At 50.1% G+C, this 22,197-nt stretch overlaps 2 protein-coding genes across 2 annotated transcripts in view; both read left to right on the plus strand.

The window, feature by feature from the left end:
* The window catches only part of LOC143995767 (uncharacterized), a 51,414-nt gene extending 32,746 nt beyond the window's left edge, over positions 1-18,668 (plus strand). Inside the window, exons 3-5 of the mRNA XM_077490480.1 lie at positions 1,493-2,038; positions 10,360-10,433; positions 16,129-18,668. Coding sequence (XP_077346606.1) covers positions 1,493-2,038; positions 10,360-10,433; positions 16,129-16,215 — 707 coding nt within the window. The 3' untranslated portion in view covers positions 16,216-18,668. The remainder of the gene's footprint in view (positions 1-1,492; positions 2,039-10,359; positions 10,434-16,128) is intronic.
* LOC143995768 (uncharacterized) lies at positions 18,668-20,380 on the plus strand. The gene is made up of 2 exons (XM_077490481.1): positions 18,668-18,974; positions 19,021-20,380. Exons 1-2 carry the CDS (start codon positions 18,886-18,888, stop codon positions 19,430-19,432), a joined length of 501 nt encoding a protein of 166 aa, XP_077346607.1. The 5' UTR covers positions 18,668-18,885; the 3' UTR covers positions 19,433-20,380.
* Positions 20,381-22,197: the final 1,817 nt, after the last annotated feature.

The raw sequence follows: 22,197 nt of genomic DNA on the forward strand, positions 1-22,197 counted from the left end.
GGATTGGGGGGTGAATCTATGCTAGGAAGGGTAATTTTTAGGGGTGGTCTTTGCTAGAAGGGGGAATGGTGAGCGGGGGTGTTTGTGTTAGGAGGGGGGGGGGGGTTGTTTGTGCTAGGAGGTGGCATTGGGGTGGATTTGTGCTGATAGGGGGAATTGGGGGAGGATTTGTATTGAATGTAGGGATTTGTGGGCAGAGGATTTGTGCTGGTGGGGGGGGGGGATTTGTGTTAGGAGGGGGGATTGGGGAAGGATTTATGCCAGCAAGGGACATTGGGGGGGATGTATGCTGGAGGGGGGTTGGGGGGTTGTGAATCTGTGCTAGGAAGCTAGGAAGGATAATTTCTGGTGGGTGTTTTTTGCTAGACAGGGATGGGGGGTGGTTTACGCTAGAAAGGGGGATTGGGGGGTGAATCTATGCTAGGAAGGGTAATTTTTAGGGGGTGGTTTTTGCTAGACAGGGGAATGGTGGGCGGTGGTGTTTGTGCTAGGAGGTGGCATTGGGGTGGATTTGTGCTGATAGGAGGAATTGGGGGAGGATTTGTATTGAATGTAGGGATTTGTGGGCAGAGGATTTGTGCTGGTGGGGGGGGGGGGATTTGTGTTAGGAGGGGGGATTGGGGAAGGATTTATGCCAGCAAGGGACATTGGGGGGATGTATGCTGGAGGGGGGTTGTGAATCTGTGCTAGGAAGGATAATTTCTGGTGGGTGTTTTTTGCTAGACAGGGATGGGGGGTGGTTTACGCTAGGAAGGGGGATTGGGGGGGGGGGGGGTGTTTGTGCTAGAAGGGGGAGATTTTCGCTAGAAGGGGATGAGGGGAAGCATTTGTGCTCAGAGGGGGAATGGGGAGGAGGAGGACGTGTATTGGGAGGGGGGATTTGGAGGGAGATGATTTGTGCTAGGAGGGGAAATTTGGGGGAATTTGTGCTAAGGTGATGGTGGGGGGGGGGGGGGAGATCAGTGCTTGGAGGGAGGATTTAGACTGGGAGGGGAATTTTTGCATTTTTGTGAGGAAATTTATGCTTAGACGGGTAAGAGTGCAGATTAGTGCTTGATTTTTTTTGGGGGGGGGGGGGGGGTTTCACTAAAACATAGGATGACCTTGTTCCAGCTCTGAGCACAATACCTCGAATCATGCAGATACGGGTCAGGAGCACCTTTGAACCCCTCACACACTTTGATCCACATTTTTTTTTTTTATGTTTACAAGTTTTCAGGTTAACGTTTTATATAAATTTTTATTATCAATTTTATTATCAATCATCAACACAGGGCACTTCCATGACACCAACTTTGCAGAAAACCCAACACTGCCTGCTTTTTGGCCACCTGTGTATAATTGTTAGATGTAAAATATTGGTAAAAAAAAAAAAAAATGGACCCCAAACCATTATAATTTCAGGACAATATCTATACACCGGGTTCTATATACTGTATATACGTGTGCGGATTCTACAAGTAAATAGGTGTTTCCTGTTTTGGGTTTTCAGGCTTCATGTTGGTGTGGACACAGAAGGTCACCCTTGACACGACGACAACCTTCGAGGATCTCAGCACACCGTTTTCCGCACCTAGGGTGCTGTCCGGTGGGAACTTCTCAGTGTCTGTGGCCCCGTGGGAGAGTACCACGGAGCCGCCTGCTGTCAGTACTCGGAGCAGCCTCGCTATACACAACACTACACCTAAGGACAGCATCGCCATCCCGCCGCCAACTGCCATGGAGAGCCCTTCCACTACGGTGACCACGGGTGGCACAGAGACCACTACAAGCGACGAGCTTACGATCGCTGTAGGCAGCACTGGGGCTCCAATGGCCACAACTACCAACACTGCCGTCAGCGCTCCGACCGAGAGACCGAGGGGCACCACTGAACTAGAAATGTCATCTTCTGTAAGTGAAAACGGCAACAAAGTATCAACTGGGACCCCCACGGCCGGCGACACCACAGACACCGCTGCAACCAGTACTGGAGTCCGTGTAACCAGGAATGTATCTGCCCCACTGAGGGCCATGGAGAAGTCCTCCACCATTGGTGGTGAGCCATTAAATCTGTGTATTATTTATTGTGCATCATCCGAGGTAATTCTGAGTGATGGGTAGATGGCGCTGGCAAGCCCACGATGGCTGACAAAAAACCTAAACACCCTGCGAACAAAAAAAATGCATGGAAGGACCCCCCCCCGTCCTCTCTGGGGCACAAGGCTCCTGACAGGGACAGCGCGCTCTGGTCCACCGAGAATGCCTGGTGGAGCCTTCTTCTCATGGCCAACTGAAGCAACTACTGGGTTAGGCACTCTACCAAAGAAAGACCCCACCCCACCCCCCCAAGGCAGTGAAAGAAGGAACCTAAGGGCTATGCATTCCCCCCCTAGACTTTAGGTTAGGCCCAAAGACCTGCACCCTACCACCCATGGAGTGGTTACAATGGCTACAATCCAATGTGTAATACAACATCTAGGTCTTGCAGCCCCGGTAACAAAAACTTCCCCGGTCTTGTCCAAAGACTTAGCTCGTGAGGCGTAGTGCAGAAAAAAAGAATTTGGTGTGGTGGCCTAGTGCAGTTTCACACAGTGGGGTCCCAAACCCATATTGTTACTCTGGCACTCCTGGGTGGCCAATCCCTGGGGGTGCTTGACATGGTGGGGCTCTCTGCTTTCCCATCCTTCATCCAGGCCAGTTAGCACTGCTCAATTCAGGGGGCACTCCCCCCCCTCCCCAGTGGGCACTTAATTTGGATTCCTTTCCATGGGGGCACAGCGAGGGGGGGGGGAGGCACAGTGATTGGGGGCACAGCGATGGAGAGCACAGCGATGGAGGGCACAGCGATGGGGGGCACAGCGATGGAGAGCACAGTGATGGGGCGCACAGTGATGGGGCGCACAGTGATGGGGGGCACAGTGATGGAGGGCACAGTGATGGGGGCACAGTGATGGGCACAGTGATGGAGGGCACAGTGATGGAGGGCACAGTGATGGGGGGCACAGTGATGGAGGGCACAGTGATGGAGGGCACAGTGAGGGGGAGCACAGTGATGGAGGGCACAGTGAGGGGGAGCACAGTGATGGAGGGCACAGTGATGGAGGGCACAGTGAGGGGGAGCACAGTGGTGGGTAGCACAGTGATGGAGGGCACAGTGATGGGGGGCACAGTGATGGAGGGCACAGTGATGGAGGGCACAGTGATGGGGGGCACAGTGATGGGGGGCACAGTGATGGGGGGCACAGTGATGGGGGGCACAGTGATGGAGGGCACAGTGAGGGGGGGCACAGTGATGGAGGGCACAGTGATGGAGGGCACAGTGATGGAGGGCACAGTGAGGGGGAGCACAGTGATGAGCGCAGTAACAACACTTTAACACAGTGACAGTGAGGCTTTTTTTTCTGATTGTGTTGAGGTTTATGTGTGTTTGAGACTCTTGCTTGTGGCGCAGCAATCAATGTTTATGTTACAGGTACAAGGAAGCCTGTTTTTTTTTTTTTTAACCATGCTCCTTTAGCCCCTCCTACTGTCTGGCCACACCCGCTTTTTGCAGCCATGCGCTACATACACTGCAGGTCATTGTCTCCTTGAAGTGTCCCACATTCTCAAGTACCACAGTTGGGAGGTATGCATGGGGAAAGACCCTCAGGACCCCCATCATGCCAGCAGAGATACTATACAGCCAGTCATTCCTGTCAAAAGGCCAGATTGATGGTGGAGCGCCCCCTACTGGACACTGATAAGAACAACACTTACGATCTCTGACATTGCATGTGATTTGCACCCGCACCGCAGGTGCCGATCACATGCGATGTCTGAGCAATGCGAGTTCAGCCATATGGTTGTATACAGTTGTATGGCTGAACTTGCATTGGATTTGCACAGAAAAAGGTTCAGGGGCTTGTTTTTCTCAGCACTAGAATCGGATCGCATTGGGTGTTCTCCCCAATGCGATCCGATTCCTGTGGGAGTTTGCTCTGGGGGTGTCATTAACATAGTATTGACACCCGCAGTGGTTCGCAGAGGGCAGTGTGGTTCCCGCATCTCACTAGTCTGAACCCGGGCTTAATGTTATCCAATAGCCAGAGGAGTGATGTAGTGTAAGGATGTGCAGTGATTAAAGCTGGGCAGACAGCTCATATGTGCAGAAGTGCCTCTCAGTGATATCAGCACTGTGCTGTACATTGCTTGTGCAGAGAGTAGAGGGAGGAGTCCCCAGCAGGCTCCACCCACTACAAGCTGATCGCTTGTAGCAGAAAACTACAGGAGGGGGCGGAGACAAGACCAGTCTCCCTGCAGGGAGAGAGCAGAGCTGTGGGAGGGGCCGAGCAGACCCTACCCACTACAGGAGACTACAGGAGGGGGCGGAGACAAGACCAGTCTCCCTGCAGGGAGAGAGCAGAGCTTTGGGAGGGGCCCAGCAGACCCCACCCACTACAGGAGACTACAGGAGGGGGCGGAGACAAGACCGGTCTCCCTGCAGGGAGAGAGCAGAGCTGTGGGAGGGGTCCAGCAGACCCCACCTACGACAGGAGACTACAGGAGGGGGCGGAGACAAGACCAGTCTCCCTGCAAAAGGAGAGAGAGCAGAGCTGTGGGAGGGGCCCAGCAGACCCCACCTTCTACAGGAGACTACAGGAGGGGGCGGAGACAAGACCTGTCTCCCTGCAGGGAGAGAGCAGAGCTGTGGGAGGGGCCCAGCAGACCCCACCTACGACAGGAGACTACAGGAGGGGGCGGAGACAAGACCTTTCTCCCTGCAAAAGGAGAGAGAGCAGAGCTGTGGGAGGGGCCCAACAGACCCCACCTTCTACAGGAGACTACAGGAGGGGGCGGAGACAAGACCGGTCTCCCTGCAGGGAGAGAGCAGAGCTGTGGGAGGGGCCCAGCAGACCCCACCTACGACAGGAGACTACAGGAGGGGGCGGAGGCAAGACCAGTCTCCCTGCAAAAGGAGAGAGAACAGAGCTGTGGGAGGGGCCCAGCAGACCCCACCTTCTACAGGAGACTACAGGAGGGGGCGGAGACAAGACCTGTCTCCCTGCAGGGAGAGAGCAGAGCTGTGGGAGGGCCCCAGCAGACCCCACCTACGACAGGAGACTACAGGAGGGGGCGGAGGCAAGACCAGTCTCCCTGCAAAAGGAGAGAGAGCAGAGCTGTGGGAGGGGCCCAGCAGACCCCACCTTCTACAGGAGACTACAGGAGGGGGCGGAGACAAGACCGGTCTCCCTGCAGGGAGAGAGCAGAGCTGTGGGAGGGGCCCAGCAGACCCCACCCACTACAGGAGACTACAGGAGGGGGCGGAGACAAGACCGGTCTCCCTGCAAAAGGAGAGAGAGCAGAGCTGTGGGAGGGGCCCAGCAGACCCCACCTTCTACAGGAGACTACAGGAGGGGGCGGAGACAAGACCGGTCTCCCTGCAGGGAGAGAGCAGAGCTGTGGGAGGGGCCCAGCAGACCCCACCTACGACAGGAGACTACAGGAGGGGGCGGAGACAAGACCAGTCTCCCTGCAAAAGGAGAGAGAGCAGAGCTGTGGGAGGGGCCCAGCAGACCCCACCTTCTACAGGAGACTACAGGAGGGGGCGGAGACAAGACCTGTCTCCCTGCAGGGAGAGAGCAGAGCTGTGGGAGGGGCCCAGCAGACCCCACCCACTACAGGAGACTACAGGAGGGGGCGGAGACAAGACCGGCCTCTCTGCACAAGGAGAGAGCAGCAGTGGCCGGTCTTTTTTTAGTGGTGAGCTGAACATTCCTGGGTTTGGTTCAGGGCAGGTTTGCCGAACATTACCGAAGTTTGGATGCCGAATCCGACTCCTTAGTCAATGAGGAGATTGAATACTGGAAATCACCACTGGCCATTTTCTAGGCACGAACTTGCCAAACATGACATGGGGTGGGGGCTGGGCACTGCCCTAGGGAACATGTGCCAAAGCAAAAAAAATAAATAAAAAATCAGTTTGGCGGGGAGCAGTGATTTTAATACTGTTTAACATTAAAATGCAGGGTCTGGTCTGGTAGTTAATGGGGGACCCCACATATAAACCCCCCCCCTCCGCAAATTCAATCCCCAGCACTCCCCCAGGAATGGCCAATGTCTCTTCTTAGGAAGCTTTTTAGCCCCCTCTAGTGGTGATTAGAGAGAAGTGCAGTATTTTTTTTATTTATTTTTTTGCAAAGTTTATTTTGCACCAAAAACACCTTTTGACCCATCCCTAGAGGTGACAACCGGCCAAAAACCGACCCAATTCACTCAACATTTCCAGTGTTGAATGGCCGGTGATGGGGTGATTCACTTCAGAGACTTCAATGGTTCATTTTTTTCCCCCTCTCACCGAACCATAAAGTCAGTGTTCTGGTTTTATCCTTTTGTCTCTTTAGTAGATTTAATCCCACTGACCGTACACCAGGAGAATCTTCTTCCCGAAATGTCGGCTTTCAGAACATTTATCAGATTTTTCTATAAATATCGAGCAGAATTTAGTTTGGCCTCCACAACAGTCGCAGTTTCTCATGTGGCCCCCTCTGGGAAAATGAATTGCCCACCCTTGCTATGGGTGGTAAAAATATAGATCAACCTCCTGTTTTTACCATCCCCCCCCAGCTGCCCATGTGAACAAGGTAAAAGATAAATAAATGCAGAAATATCCCCACCGCTGCATCTCTTTAGGCCTCGTTGACACGGGAAGAACGATCATTGCATTACGGCATAAGGTATAGCACATCGCCTCAAGAGTGGACATGTGCAATTTGTTTCGTTTCGAATTTATTTTTTAAAAGAATTTCAACAAATTCATTAATTTGGAAATATCGGAGATTAACGAAAAACCCATTTAAGGAATTTTTCTGAATATTTTTCAATTTTTAATATTTGAAAAGTTGCAAATTTTGTAAATTTGAAAAGTCGTAAATCCGAAATAATAACTAATAATAATAACTTACCTATTACTAACTATTAAATGATAGGTATTGGAATTTCCTTTGAGATTTGGCTGTAAAGTGAATGTAACAAATAATTTTTTTTTTTTTTTCGAAGTTAAGAATTATCCGAAATAACGAAGTCCTCATCTAAACAAATGGAATGCAACAAAATAATAATAAAAACTTTTTATTCTTCTTCTTATTATTTATTATTCATTTGTTTTGTTCCATTTGTTTAGATGCGACCTTCGCTATTTCGGATAATTCTTAGACCCCTTTCACACCACACCGCCCTTTGCGTCGGCGGTAAAACGGCGCTATTTTTAGCGGCCGTTTTACCGCCGGATTTGCGGCGTATTTTTCGGCCGCGAAATGGCCGCGAAAGGGTTAAAGCCGCCGGTAATACGCCGCAATAGCGGCGTTTTGCCGGCGGCATTACAGCGCTGCCCCATTGATTTCAATGGGGAGCAGCGGTGGAGGAGCGGTAAACACACACCGCTCCAAAGAAGCTGCTGGCAGGACTTTTTTCTGACGTCCTGCCAGCGCACCGCTCCAGTGTGAAAGCCCTCGGGGCTTTCACACTACACACAATGGTGCAGCTTCTTTAGGGCGTTTTGCAGGCGCTATTTCTAACGCTATAGCGCCTGCAAAACGCCCTGGTGTGAAAGGGGTGTTAAAGCGGAGGTCCAGCTGAATTTTTTTTTTTTTAAAGTCAGCAGCTACAAACACTGTAGCTGCTGACTTTTAATAAGCGCACTTACCTGTCCAGGTTGCCCGCGATGTCGGCCGCCCCGAGGCTGAATCGTCCATCGGATCGGGTCCCAAAGCCGCCTTCCTAACTAAGGCAAACAGGCCGTGGAGCCTTGCAACTTCACTGCCCGTTTTCCTACTGCGCATTTGCGGGGTGCTTTGTGAATGGCCGGCTTTGTTCCTGGGACACATAGAGTTCCCAGAACACAGAGCGCCACCTTCCCCAGAAGACAACGCGGAGGAGGAGAAGAATGAAGACCACTGCGGAATAGGAAGTAGCAGATTAGGACGATCTGCCTAGCAACAGCCATTTCTGGAACGTAAAAAAATTTTTTTTCCCGATTTTTAGGAGGATTTTTATGTCTTTTTTTTTTTTTTTAGGGTGGACCTCCGCTTTAAAGCGGGATTCCACCCTAAAGTGGAACCTCCGCTGATCGGAACCCCCCCCCCCCCCTCCGGTGTCACAATTGACACCTTTCAGGGGGGAGGGGGGTGGAGATATCTGTCAAAGACAGGTATTTTCACCCACTTCCAGGCATAGACTCCCACGGGAGTCTACGCCATTTCCTGCCCTGCCGCGCTGTCTGCTGGGACACACGCGGGTCCCAGTGACAGCGCAGAGATTTCCTATTGCGCGGCGCGGCTCGCGCATGCGCAGTAGGGAACCGGGAAGTGAAGCCGTTTTGCTTTACTTCCTGATTCCCTCACCTCGAATGGCGGCGGCAGCAGCCAAGGCCTGAGCGGTCGATCGGCCTCGGCTGCCGGCATCGCTGGAACCCGGGACAGGTGAGTGTCCATTTATTAAAAGTCAGCAGCTGTAGTATTTATAGCTGCTGGCTTTTAATATTTTTTTTTTGGGCGGAATCCCTCTTAACTTCGGATAAGTTCGTATTTGTTACGTTCACTAACAGCTAAATTTGAAAGGAAATTCCAATACCTATCATTTAAAAGTTATTGTTGGTTAGTCATTCTTTCGAATTTTCTTTCTTATTTTCGGATTTCCGAGTTGCGATCATAACGAATGACCCGAAAAAAAAAAAAAAACAATAAAAAAATAAAAAAAAATAAATGAATGAAACTAAAATAAAATTGAACAAATTTTTCAGCAATGCGCATGTCTAGGGATCTCTACAGCAACAATAAACAGCACAGGGCGCAATCTAAAGGCAGCACAACAGTGGAAAATAAAAATGGCGACTCGCGTCATGTGGACTAACGCTGTCACCTGTGCGGTACGCAGTGCAGCGAGAATCCAATGTGAGATTCAGGGCCCTCCGCCGGCCCCGGGAAGACTCAAAGCCTGGGGAATCGTTTTGACATTGTGGGAACAGTCCACTGTGACGTCAAACGGTGAGGGGTGTAAAAGTCGCATGCCTACGCATTTCGAGGCCGCGCCTTCTCTTTCTTAAGCCTGCTTAACCTGTGTGTAGAGCAATCTATAAACATATATATATATATATATATATATCCGTCCCAGACAGGGTGGGCAGGCTGGAGAAAGAGGCAGAGCTTGGAGACATGTAGCCACACCCCTGTGATACCCCTCAGCGGTTGACCTCACATTGGACTGTTCCCACGCTGTCAGATTGGCCCGTCAGGCTTTGAGTCTACCCAGGCCAGTGGCGGTGTATGAATGTCGGACTGCAATAAGCACCATCATACAGACGACATTCTTAGTCCACCTCACAGAGGCACATATGGTTTAACTGCAGGTGAGCTGCGATTTTTTTTTCTTTTTTACTAATAAACATTCGTTTTGCTGCACTTAGAATGCGCCCTCTGGCGTTTTTCTTCTCAATCACACAGGCGCTGAGACTTGTAGTCCATGAATGGGCTGTGTGATTATACAGTCTGACCTGCCAGGTGCTGTACGCAGGTAGCCCATTTAAGCCAATAGGGATGCAGCAGTTGCATAGACACAGTCGCTCCTCCCAATTTGACGGGCGTATGGGTGGGTGGCCCCAAAAGCCCACTGTCTGCATTAAGGGCCCCTGTACAGCACGCCTTTGAAATTGGGATGAACGACGGTGTCCATGCAACTGCTGCATCCCTATAGGCTTGAATGGGCTAGAGATCAACATTCATGGACTACGGGTCTCAGTGCCGGTGTGAATGAGGCCCGCAGATTTTATATACGTATATAGATATATATATCTATATATATCTATATATGTGTATATATATATATCTATATATCTGTGTGTGTGTGTGTGTGTGTGTGTGTGTGTGTGTGTGTGTGCGTATATATATATATATATATATATATATAATGTATGTATATGTGTGCGTATATATATATATATATATATATAATGTATGTATATGTGTGCGTATATATATATATATATATATATAATGTATGTATATGTGTGCGTATATATATATATATATATATATATATATATATATATAATGTATGTATATGTGTGCGTATATATATATATATATATATATATAATGTATGTATATGTGTGCGTATATATATATATATATATATATAATGTATGTATATGTGTGCGTATATATATATATATGTGTGTTATGTAACAATGTAGCCAGCAGGTGTATGATTCAACATGGCAGCGAGCACCCAACGCTGAGAGATGATTTGTGGGCGGAGTCTGGCTGTAGCGCTGGAACACTGACTCCGCTCTATAGATTCAATTTATTGGAGATCTATTAATAATCAATCATTTCTGTATCCCAGGAAAGCTGACATGGAGGGTGAAGCTGCAGAGTAGTCTGTCCCGGGAAGACGCCGTCCGCGCATTCTATGAGAAGGTAAGAGAAAGAATCACGGCTTCCTTCTTCCGTGCCGCGCGCCTGGCTGTCATGTGGATCCGCCGGTGTTCTGTCAAGTTAGCCAACTCGTCAGAAACTCCCAACGACCTCACTAGATAGAGAGAGAAGAGAAAGTAAGAGGGACGGCGAGAGACAAAAAGAACAAGAAAGAAAGAGGGATGGAGAGAGAGAGAGAGAGAGAAAAAAGAAAAGAAAAGAAAGATGGATAAAAAATTAAAATAAACAAAAGAAAGATAAAAAATTAAATAAAAAATAAAATAAAAACAAAGAAATAAAGAAAGATTAAAAACAAATAAATAAATCTAAAAACATAAAAGAAGATTACAAAAAATAAAAACAAAAGAAAGACTCAAATTAGCCGATTCGTCAGAAACTCCCAACCACCTCACTTCCGCTTTCTTTAACCACCTTCAGACCGGACCATTTTGCTGGTAAATGACCAGAGGTCTTTTTACAATTTGGCACTGCGCTGCTTTAACTGGTAATTGCGCGGTCATGCAATGTTGTACCCAAACAAAATTTGCGTCCTTTTCTTCCCACAAACAGAGCTTTCTTTTGATGGTATTTGATTGCCTCTGCGATTTTTATTTTTTGCGATATAAATGGAAAAAGACCGCAAATTTTGAAAAAAAATGATATTTTCTACTTTTTGTTATTAGAAAAATCCAATAAACTCAATTTTAGTCATACATTTAGGCCAAAATGTATTCAGCCACATGTCTTTGGTAAAAAAAAAGTCAATAATTGTATATTTATTGGTTTGCGCAAAAGTTGTCACATCTACAAACTAAGGTACGTTTTCTGGAATTTACGCAGCTTTTAGTTTACGACTGCCTATCTTATTTCTTGAGGTGCTAAAATGGCAGGGCAGTACAAAACCCCCCAAATGACCCCATTTTGGAAAGTAGACCCCCTGAGGAAATTGATAAGAGGCATGTTGAGCCCATTGAATATTTTATTTTTTTGCCTCAAGCGATTGAATAATGACACAAAGTTGTCACTAAATGATATATTGCTCACACATGCTATGGGCATATGTGAAATGACACCCCAAAATAAATTCTGCTGCTTCTCCTGAGTACGGGGATACCAGATGTGTGGGATTTTTTGGGAGCCCCGAAAGCCAAGAACCGCCTTCAGGCTTTCTAAGGGCGTAAATATTTGACTTCACTCCTCACTACCTATTACAGTTTTGAAGGCCATAAAATGCCAAGATGGCACAAAACCCCCACAAATGACCCCATTTTAGAAAGAAGACACCCCAAGCTATTTGCTGAGAGGCATGTTGAGTCCATGGAATATTTTATATTTTGCCACAAGTTGCGGGAAAATTACAAACTTTTTTTTTTATTTATTTTTTTCACAAAGTTGTCACTAAATGATATATTGCTCATGCATGCCATGGGCATATGTGAAATGACACCCCAAAATAAATTCTGCTGCTTCTCCTGAGTACGGGGATACCACATATGTGGGACTTTTTGGGAGCCTAGCCGCGTACGGGGCCCCGAAAACCAAGCACCGCCTTCAGGCTTTCTAAGGGCGTTACAGTTTTGAAGGCCATAAAATGCCAAGATGGCACAAACCCCCCCCCAAATGACCCCATTTTGGAAAGTAGACACCCCTAAATTTAGGGGTACACTAGTGAGACTAGGTAATAAATGGCGGGTGCCCTGAAACTATAAAAAAATAACTAACCAACCAGCGTCACCTGTAACAGTTATATGGTGATCACTGGTGAAAGGGTTAACTAGGGGGCAATCAGGGGGCTTTATGCGGTAGTATATGGGGGTCCCTGGCGCTATAAAAAGCTGCGGCGAACCTAAATACCTACCTGCCTAACTAGCGTCACCTGTGACACTAATACAGCGATCAGAAAAACGATCGCTTATTAGGCTGGGTTCACACTGGAGCGATGCGGGAACGCCACGAATGCGCGGCGGGTTCCCGCATCGCATGCCTCCCGGCGGCAGTTCACACTGCTCTATGCGAACTGCTGGGAGTGTCAGTGAAATGTTACTGACACCCCCAGATCAGTTCGCATATCGCAGTGCGATCTGCAAACTCGGATCGCATGGTGTGAACACCCATGCGATCCGATTCTGCTGCGGGCCAAAAAAGGGTCCCGTGCGAATTTGCGGCGGGTGCGACACGAATTCAGCCATACTATCTGTATACTATCTGTATACTATCTGTATACTATCTGTATACTATCTGTATGGCTGAACTCGAATCGCACAGAGATCGGATGTGATTTGCACTGCAGTGCGGTGCGAATCACATTCGTTCTCATAAACCGCTGCAATGTAAACCCAGCCTTAGTGACACTGGCGACGGGGGGTGATCACGGGGTTAAACCTTTATTGGGGGGTTATGGGGGGTACATTAGAATTAAAGGGGGCTAACCCTAACTGCCCTAACAGTTATTACAGTCACAAATGACACCAATGCAAAAAAAAAAAAAATGCAATTGGTGTCACTGTGACTGGGGGGGCAGGGGTAATTGGGGGGTGATCGGGGGGGTGTGAGTGTGCCTGGCATGTTCTACTGTGTAGTGTCGTGTTGGTGCAACTCACCGATCCTCTCTCCTCGGTGCCGGAACGAAAAATACCGACACGGAGGAGAGATCACATCACTTCCTCTCCTGTGTTTACATTACAGGAGAGGAAGTGATGTCACGGAGCATTTCTATTCGCCGGGAGCGATCGCGAGGGGGTGGTCATGAATGAATGGCCGCCCCCTCATCCCGGATCGCTCCCGAACGAATGCCAACCGCCGCAGTCACCGGGGGGGGGGGGGGGGCCCGATCGGGCCCCCCACCCGCGGGCAGGCAGGGACTTATATATACGCCCATATGCCTGCCCGTGCCATTCTGCCGACGTATATCGTCGTGCGGCGGTCGGCAAGTGGTTAAAACATCATTAATTGGAGATTTCGAAGAATTGCTGTCTGGACACAACGCCGGCAACCGAATACGGTCCGCTGCAGGATAATATGAGCGGAGATTGTTACTCGTTCCGATACTAACCAACAAAATGGCCGCCTTCTAGGCGGCGACAACTTTTTGTCCTCGTTAGCCGCTGTGCTGTCAAAACAGCGAAATCTTCCTGCGTCGCACCGTATTCGGTTGCCGGCGTTGTGTCCAAATAGTAATTTGTCGAAATCTCCAATTACTGATGTTTTAACCGCTTGCCGACCAGCCGCGGTCATTATACTGCGGCAGGTCGGCGTGATCCCGCAAACCGTCGTAGCTGTACGTTGGTCCCTGTAAGCGCGATAGCAGATGCGCGTGCCTGCTGCACTGAGGGGGTGCCAATGCTTGTGACGCTCTCGCCATGAGCGATCACGGGCACGAGAGGCAGAACAGGGACGTGTGTGTGTGAGAACCCACAAATCCCTGTTCTGTGAGGAGAGGAGAGAGAGATTGTGAGTTCCTACGAGCTGAGAACCATGATCTGTCATCTCCTATAGTCACTCCCCTCACCCTACAGTTAGAACACGCCGAGGGAACACAATTTACCCCTTGATCGCCCCCTAGTGTCAACCCTTCCCTGCCAGTGACATTTACACAGTAATCAGTGCATTTTTATAGCACTGATCGCTGTATAAATGTCAGTGGTCCCAAAAATGTGTCATAAGTGTCCGATGTGTCCGCCGCAATGTCGCAGTCCTGATAAAAATTGCAGATCGCCGCCATTACTAGTAAAAAATAAGAATAATAATAAAAATGCCATAAATCTATCCCCTATTTTGAAGACGCTATTATTTTTGCGCAAACCAATCAATATACGCTTACCAAAAATATTTTATTTTATTTTTTATCCATCTTTCTTTTCTTTCTCTCTCCCCCCTCCGTTCCTCCACCCCCTCTCTCTCTCTCCCCCTCCATCCCCCTCCATGCCTCTTTCTCTCTCCTCCTCCACCCCTTGTCTCTCTCCCCCCTCCATTCCTCCACCCCCTCTCTCTCTCCCCCTCCATCCCCCTCCATCCCTCTTTCTCTCTCCTCCTCCACCCCTTGTCTCTCTCCCCCCTCCATTCCTCCACCCCCTCTCTCTCTCCCCCTCCATCCCCCCTCCATGCCTCTTTCTCTCTCTCTCTCCCCCTCCATCACTCTCTCCCCCCCACCCCTCTTTCTCTCTCTCTACCCCCTCCTCCATCCCTATTTCTCCTCCATCCCTATTTATCTCTCTCCCCCACCCTTCCCTCCCTCCTTTCTCTCTCCCCCCCTCCACCTCTCTCTCTCTCCCCCTCCACCCCTCTTTCTCTCTCTCCCCCTCCACCCCTTGTCTCTCTCCCCCCTCCATTCCTCCACCCCCTTTCTCTCTCTCCCTCCACCCCCTTCCTCCATGCCTCTTTCTCTCTCTCTCTCTCCCCCTCCACCCCTCTTTCTATCTCTCTACCCCCTCCTCCATCCCTATTTCTCTCTCTCTCTCCCCCTCCTCCATTAATCCCCCCTCTTTCACTCTCTCTCTCCCCCTCCTCCATCCCTATTTCTCTCTCGCTCGCCCTCTCTCTCTCCCTCCCTCCCTCTTTCTCTCCCTCCCTCCCTCTTTCTCTCTCTCCCTCCCTCTTTCTCTCTCTCTCCCCCCTCCACCCCTCTCTCTCTCCCCCCTCCACCCCTCTCTCTCTCTCTCTCTCTCTCCCCCTCCACCTCTCTCTCTCTCTCTCTCTCTCTCTCTCTCCCCCTCCACCCCTCTCTCTCTCTCTCTCTCTCCCTCCACCCCTCTTTCTCTCTCTCCCCCTCCACCCCTTGTCTCTCTCCCCCCTCCATTCCTCCACCCCCTTTCTCTTTCCCCCTCCACCCCCTTCCTCCATTCCTCTTTCTCTCTCTCTCTCCCCCCTCCATCACTCTCTCCCCCCTCCATCCCTATTTCTCTCTCTCTCCCCCCTCCTCCATTAATCCCCCCTCTTTCACTCTCTCTCTCCCCCTCCTCCACCCCTCTTTCTCTCTCTCTCCCTCCCTCCACCCCTCTTTCTCTCTCTCTGTTCCCCCTCCTCCATCCCTATGTTTCTCTCTCTCCCCTTCCACCCTCTCTCTCTCCCTCCCTCTTTCTCTCTCTCTCTCCCCCTCCACCCCTCTTTCTCTCTCTCCCCCTCCACCCCTTGTCTCTCTCCCCCTCCACCCCTCTCTCTCTCTCCCCCTCCATCCCCTTCCTCCATGCCTCTTTCTCTCTCTCTCTCCCCCTCCATCACTCTCTACCCCCTCCTCATCCCTCTTTCTCTCTCTCTCTCTTCCCTTCCCCTATGTTTCTCTCGTTCTCTCTCTCTCTCTCTCTCCCCCTCCACCCTCTCTCTCTCTTCCTCTCTCTTTCTCTCTCTCCCCCTCCCTCCCTCTCTCTCTCTCCCCCCTCCACCCCCCCTCTCTCTCTCCCCCCCTCCACCCCTCTCTCTCTCTCTCCCCTCCCCCTCTCTACCCCTCTTTCTCTCTCTCTCTCTCTCTCTCTCTCTCTCTCCCCCCCTCCTCCATCTCTATTTTTCCCTCTCTCCCCCTCCACCCCTCTTTCTCTCTCTCTCTCTCCCCTCCCCCCTCTTTTTCTCTCTCCCCCCTCCTCCATCCCTCTTTCTCTCTCTCTCTCCCCCTCCATCACTCTTTCTTTCTGTCTTTCTCCTGACAGGGGCTCTAATCCTCCTCTCTCGGGTTCTATATTATCCATGGTCCTGTCTTCTCTTGTAGGTGTGCATTGTGATCATCCAGAACCTTCACCTGAAGGACATCTCCATCTCGGGGGCCCCGGGGCTCACACCCCTGCGCTGCACATAGCCGCCTCCCATGTTCTGCAATGACCCGGAAATATTATTATCCCTTCCCTCCCATCACCGGACGCTGAGCTGAAATAAGAGAATCTTCATAGAGAGCATCAGAGCGACCCTCAGGAACTGTAATAAGAACGCTCCTCTGTGACCCCCGGATACGGGAAGTATTTATGTCCTGCAGGTTCCTGGGCCTCCGATGGACCAGAATCTCTATATTCCGGAAGATTCCAGAACACAGAGGGCGACCTCCGATTACAGGAGATGTCAGAGAAATAATCTATTATAGGGACGGAGACTCCGCAGATACAAAACAATGGTGTGACTTTGGACTATGTGAGCTCCTCACCATGTGCATTAGAAGCAGCAGCAAGTCAGATAGAACCACTGCCTCATTTCCTGGCTGGAGGACGTCCAGCATCATCCAGCCCTTTCCTCCCCATCCTGTCACCCATCCACCCTTTTCATTCATTGGATTTCAATTCTGTCACTCAGTGAGGCTCAGCACCACATGTGGGTGTTACCAAACTTCAAATCAAAGCCTACAAATACTGCCTGCCTAGGAACGCCCACTCCTCCAGACTGACGCCCGCCATCGAGGCATTTTCATATTTGCATAACTCCTCCCATGGTCCAGCCCACTGCTTACATCAGGACTGAGGACTCTTGAGAAGAGTACTGGGGGAGGGTGCGGTGATGTTTTCAGAAAGCCGTGTACAGCGCCCTGCTGGCCCCTCCCACCAGCTACAATCTGCCTGTGCTGAATAGAATAGCACAGAGGCCCAGTAAAAAAAAAAGCATCTCTGGATCTGATGTAGCATTTTAAAGATTCAGCACTATTACTTCCAACACTGATAATGTTAGGCAGGTTAGGGGTCTGGTGAAGGTGGGAGGGATTGGGTTAGGGCAAAGTTTTAGGGGTAAGGTGAAGATGGTGGTAGGGGGTGGGGGATTGGGTTAGGTGTCGGGTTTTAAAGTTATGGTGATGTGTTAAGGCTACTTTATAGGTTTAGATTGAAGCCCAACTTCAGGCCTTTTTTTTTTTTATTAATGATAAAATGTCTTTTATCATTAAAAAATAAAAAAAAACAGCTTGGGCTGCAATACTCATGTATACGCTAGAGCTATCCCCCGTAGTATCCTGCAGATAACCATTGGTTACATTCATTTGGTAATTCCCTCCAGTGTTCTCCACTATTGTTACATTGTATCTCTTGCTACTAAGACGTATGCACTTCCTCTGCTTCTCAGCTCCACCTAGTGGCCATAAAGTGGTACAATGAGTGAAAAAAGTATTTGATTGGCTGCTGATTTTGTACGCTTGCCCACCGACAAAGAAATGATCAGTCTATACTTATAATAGTTGGTTTATTTTACCAGTGAGAGACAGAATAGCAAAAAAAAAATAAAAAATACGCATTTCAAAAAAGGTATTAATTGATTTGCATTTTAATGAGTGAAATAAGTATTTGATCCCTTATCAATCAGCAAGATTTCTGGCTCCCAGGTGTCTTCTATACAGGCAACAAGCTGAGATTAGGAGCACTCTCTTAAAGGGAGTGCTCCTAATCTCAGCTTGTTACCTGTATAAAAGACACCTGTCCACAGAAGCAATCAATCAGATTCCAATCTCTCCACCATGGAGGCCAAAGATCTGTCAGAGGATGTCGGGGAGAAGATTGGAGACCTACACAAGGCTGGAATGGGCTACAAGACCATCGCCAAGCAGCTTGGTGAGAGGAGACAACAGATGGTGGGATTATTATTCACAAAATAACGATGGATCTCCTCGGTCTGGGGCTCCATGGAAGATCTCACCTCGTGGAGGATCAATGATCAGGAGAACGGTGAGGAATCCGCCCAGAACTACACCGGAGAATCTTCTCCATGATCTCAGCTGGGACCATAGTCACCGAGAATACAATCGGTAACACACTACACCGGGAGGGACTGAAACCCTGCAGCCCCTTCAAGGCCCCCCCGCTCAGGAAATCACATGTACAGGAACGTCTGAAGCTTGCTAATGAACATCTGAATGATTCCGAGGAGAACCGGGGAAAGTGTTGTGGTCAGAGGAGACCAAAATCCAGATCTTTGGCATCAACTCAACTCACCGTGTTTGGAGGAGGAGGAATGCTGCCTATGACCCCAAGAACACCATCCCCCACTGTCATACATGGAGGACCTATGACCCCAAGAACACCATCCCCCACCGTCATACATGGAGGTCCTATGACCCCAAGAACACCATCCCCCACCGTCATACATGGAGGACCTATGACCCCAAGAACACCATCCCCCACCGTCATACGTGGAGGACCTTTGACCCCAAGAACACCATCCCCCACCGTCATACGTGGAGGACCTATGACCCCAAGAACACCATCCCCCACCATCATACATGGAGGACCTATGACCCCAAGAACACCATCCCCCACCATCATACGTGGAGGACCTATGATGCCAGAACACCATCCCCCACCATCATACATGGAGGACCTATGACCCCAAGAACACCATCCCCCACCGTCATACATGGAGGACCTATGACCCCAAGAACACCATCCCCCACCGTCATACATGGAGGACCTATGACCCCAAGAACACCATCCCCCACCATCATACGTGGAGGACCTATGACCCCAGAACACCATCCCCCACCGTCATACATGGAAGACCTATGACCCCCAAGAACACCATCCCTCACCGTCATACATGGAGGTCCTATGACCCCAAGAACACCATCCCCCACCGTCATACATGGAGGACCTACGACCCCCAAGAACACCATCCCCCACCGTCATACATGGAGGACCTATGACCCCAAGAACACCATCCCCCACCGTCATACATGGAGGACCTACGACTCCAAGAACACCATCCCCCACCGTCATACATGGAGGACCTATGACTCCAAGAACACCATCCCCCACCGTCATACATGGAGGACCTACGACCCCAAGAACACCATCCCCCACCGTCATACATGGAGGACCTACGACCCCAAGAACACCATCCCCCACCGTCATACATGGAGGACCTATGACCCCAAGAACACCATCCCCCACCGTCATACATGGAGGTCCTATGACTCCAAGAACACCATCCCCCACCATCATACATGGAGGACCTATGACCCCAAGAACACCATCCCCCACCATCATACATGGAGGTCCTATGACCCCCAAGAACACCATCCCCCACCGTCATACATGGAGGACCTATGACCCCAAGAACACCATCCCCCACCATCATACATGGAGGACCTATGACCCCAAGAACACCATCCCCCACCGTCATACATCATACATGGAGGTGGAAACGTTAGGCAATGGGGGTGTTTTTCTGGTAAGGGGACAGGACAACTTCACCGCATCGAAGGGATGATGGACGGGGCCATGTACCAACAAATCTTGGGTGAGAACCTCCTTCCCTCAGCCAGGGGTCATAGATGGGTCTTCCAGCATGACAATGACCCAAAACACACGGCCAAGGCAACAAAAGGAGCGGCTCCAGAAGAAGAAGAAGCACATTAAGGTCCTGGAGTGGTCTAGCCAGCCTCCAGACCTTAATCCCATAGAAAATATGTAGAGGGAGCTGAAGGTTCGAGTCACCAAACATCAGCCTGGAAACCTTAATGACTTGGAGAAGGTCTGCAAAGAGGACAAGATGTGTGCGAACCTGGAGGCCAACTCCAAGAAACGTCCGACCTCTGTGATCGCCAACAAGGGATTCTCCACCAACTCCTAAGTCATGTTTTACAAAGGGGTCAAATATTTATTTCACTCATTAAAATGCAAATCAATTTATAACTTTTTTGAAATGCGTTTTTCTGGATATTTTTGTTGTTGTTCTGTCTCTCACTGTTATAATAAACCGACCAATAAAATTATAGAGCGATCGTTTCTTTGTCGGTGGGCAAACGTACGAAAAAATCATCAGCCGATCAAATACTTTTTCCCCCCCTCACTGTATTTTACTATTTGGACATAATAGAACATTCGATCAGAAGAGAAAATAGCCTAAAGAACATTCGTTTTGTCCAATACACACAGATTGCGAATTCACTGGATGAATGGCTATTAAACCTTCTATTTATAAATGGACCTGTGTGTCAGCGTGGGGGTTTCGGGTTAAGTGTCAGGGTGGGGGTTTCGGGTTAAGTGTCAGGGTGGGGTTTCGGGTTAAGTGTCAGGGTGGGGTTTCGGGTTAAGTGTCAGGGTGGGGTTTCGGGTTAAGTGTCAGGGTGGGGGTGGGGTTTCGGGTTAAGTGTCAGGGTGGGGGTTTCGGGTTAAGTGTCAGGGTGGGGGTGGGGTTTCGGGTTAAGTGTCAGGGTGGGGTTTAGGGTTAAGTGTTAGGGTGGGGTTTCGGGTTAAGTGTCAGGGTGGGGTTTCGGGTTAAGTGTCAGGGTGGGGTTTCGGGTTAAGTGTCAGGGTGGGGTTTCGGGTTAAGTGTCAGGGTGGGGGTGGGGTTTCGGGTTAAGTGTCAGGGTGGGGGTTTCGGGTTAAGTGTCAGGGTGGGGGTTTCGGGTTAAGTGTCAGGGTGGGGTTTCGGGTTAAGTGTCAGGGTGGGGTTTCGGGTTAAGTGTCAGGGTGGGGTTTCGGGTTAAGTGTCAGGGTGGGGTTTAGGGTTAAGTGTCAGGGTGGGGTTTCGGGTTAAGTTTCAGGGTGGGGTTTCGGGTTAAGTGTCAGGGTGGGGTTTCGGGTGAAGTGTTAGGGTGGGGTTTCGGGTTAAGTGTCAGGGTGGGGTTTCGGGTTAAGTGTCAGGGTGGGGTTTCGGGTGAAGTGTTAGGGTGGGGTTTCGGGTTAAGTGTCAGGGTGGGGTTTCGGGTTAAGTGTTAGGGTGGGGTTTCGGGTTAAGTGTCAGGGTGGGGTTTCGGGTTAAGTGTCAGCGTGGGGGTTTCGGGTTAAGTGTCAGGGTGGGGTTTCGGGTTAAGTGTTAGGGTGGGGTTTAGGGTTAAGTGTTAGGGTGGGGTTTCGGGTTAAGTGTCAGGGTGGGGTTTCGGGTTAAGTGTCAGGGTGGGGTTTCGGGTTAAGTGTCAGGGTGGGGTTTCGGGTTAAGTGTCAGGGTGGGGTTTCGGGTTAAGTGTCAGGGTGGGGTTTCGGGTTAAGTGTCAGGGTGGGGTTTCGGGTTAAGTGTCAGGGTGGGGGTTTCGGGTTAAGTGTCAGGGTGGGGTTTCGGGTTAAGTGTCAGGGGGGGGTTTCGGGTTACGTGTCAGGGTGGGGGTTTCGGGTTAAGTGTCAGGGTGGGGTTTCGGGTTAAGTGTCAGGGTGGGGTTTCGGGTTAAGTGCCAGGGTGGGGTTTCGGGTTAAGTTTCAGGGTGGGGTTTCGGGTTAAGTGTCAGGGTGGGGTTTCGGGTTAAGTGCCAGGGTGGGGTTTCGGGTTAAGTTTCAGGGTGGGGTTTCGGGTTAAGTGTTAGGGTGGGGTTTCGGGTTAAGTGTCAGGGTGGGGTTTCGGGTTAAGTTTCAGGGTGGGGTTTCGGGTTAATTGTTAGGGTGGGGTTTCGGGTTAAGTGTCAGGGTGGGGTTTCGGGTTAAGTGCCAGGGTGGGGTTTCGGGTTAAGTTTCAGGGTGGGGTTTCGGGTTAAGTGCCAGGGTGGGGTTTCGGGTTACGTGTCAGGGTGGGGTTTCGGGTTAAGTGTCAGGGTGGGGTTTCGGGTTAAGTGTCAGGGTGGGGTTTCGGGTTACGTGTCAGGGTGGGGTTTCGGGTTAAGTTTCAGGGTGGGGTTTCGGGTTAAGTTTCAGGGTGGGGTTTCGGGTTAAGTGTTAGGGTGGGGTTTCGGGTTAAGTTTCAGGGTGGGGTTTCGGGTTAAGTGTTAGGGTGGGGTTTCGGGTTAAGTGTTAGGGTGGGGTTTCGGGTTAAGTTTCAGGGTGGGGTTTCGGGTTAAGTGTTAGGGTGGGGTTTCGGGTTAAGTTTTAGGGTGGGGTTTCGGGTTAAGTGTTAGGGTGGGGTTTCGGGTTAAGTGTTAGGGTGGGGTTTCGGGTTAAGTTTC

The sequence above is a fragment of the Lithobates pipiens genome, unplaced genomic scaffold (assembly GCF_037356315.1).
Source record: "Lithobates pipiens isolate NorthernLeopardFrog02 unplaced genomic scaffold, aLitPip1_a1.2 Scaffold_19, whole genome shotgun sequence".
In the NCBI taxonomy this organism is placed as follows: Eukaryota; Metazoa; Chordata; class Amphibia; order Anura; family Ranidae; genus Lithobates; species Lithobates pipiens.

What these genes read in the sequence shown, in the direction of transcription:
- LOC143995768 (XM_077490481.1), top strand. Translation starts at nt 18,886, where the DNA reads ATGACCCCCAAGAACACCATCCCTCACCGTCATACATGGAGGTCCTAT. An exon ending in CACCGTCATACATGGAGGAC is followed by an intron (nt 18,975 to 19,020) that starts CTACGACCCCCA and finishes TACATGGAGGAC; the next exon opens with CTATGACCCCAAGAACACCA.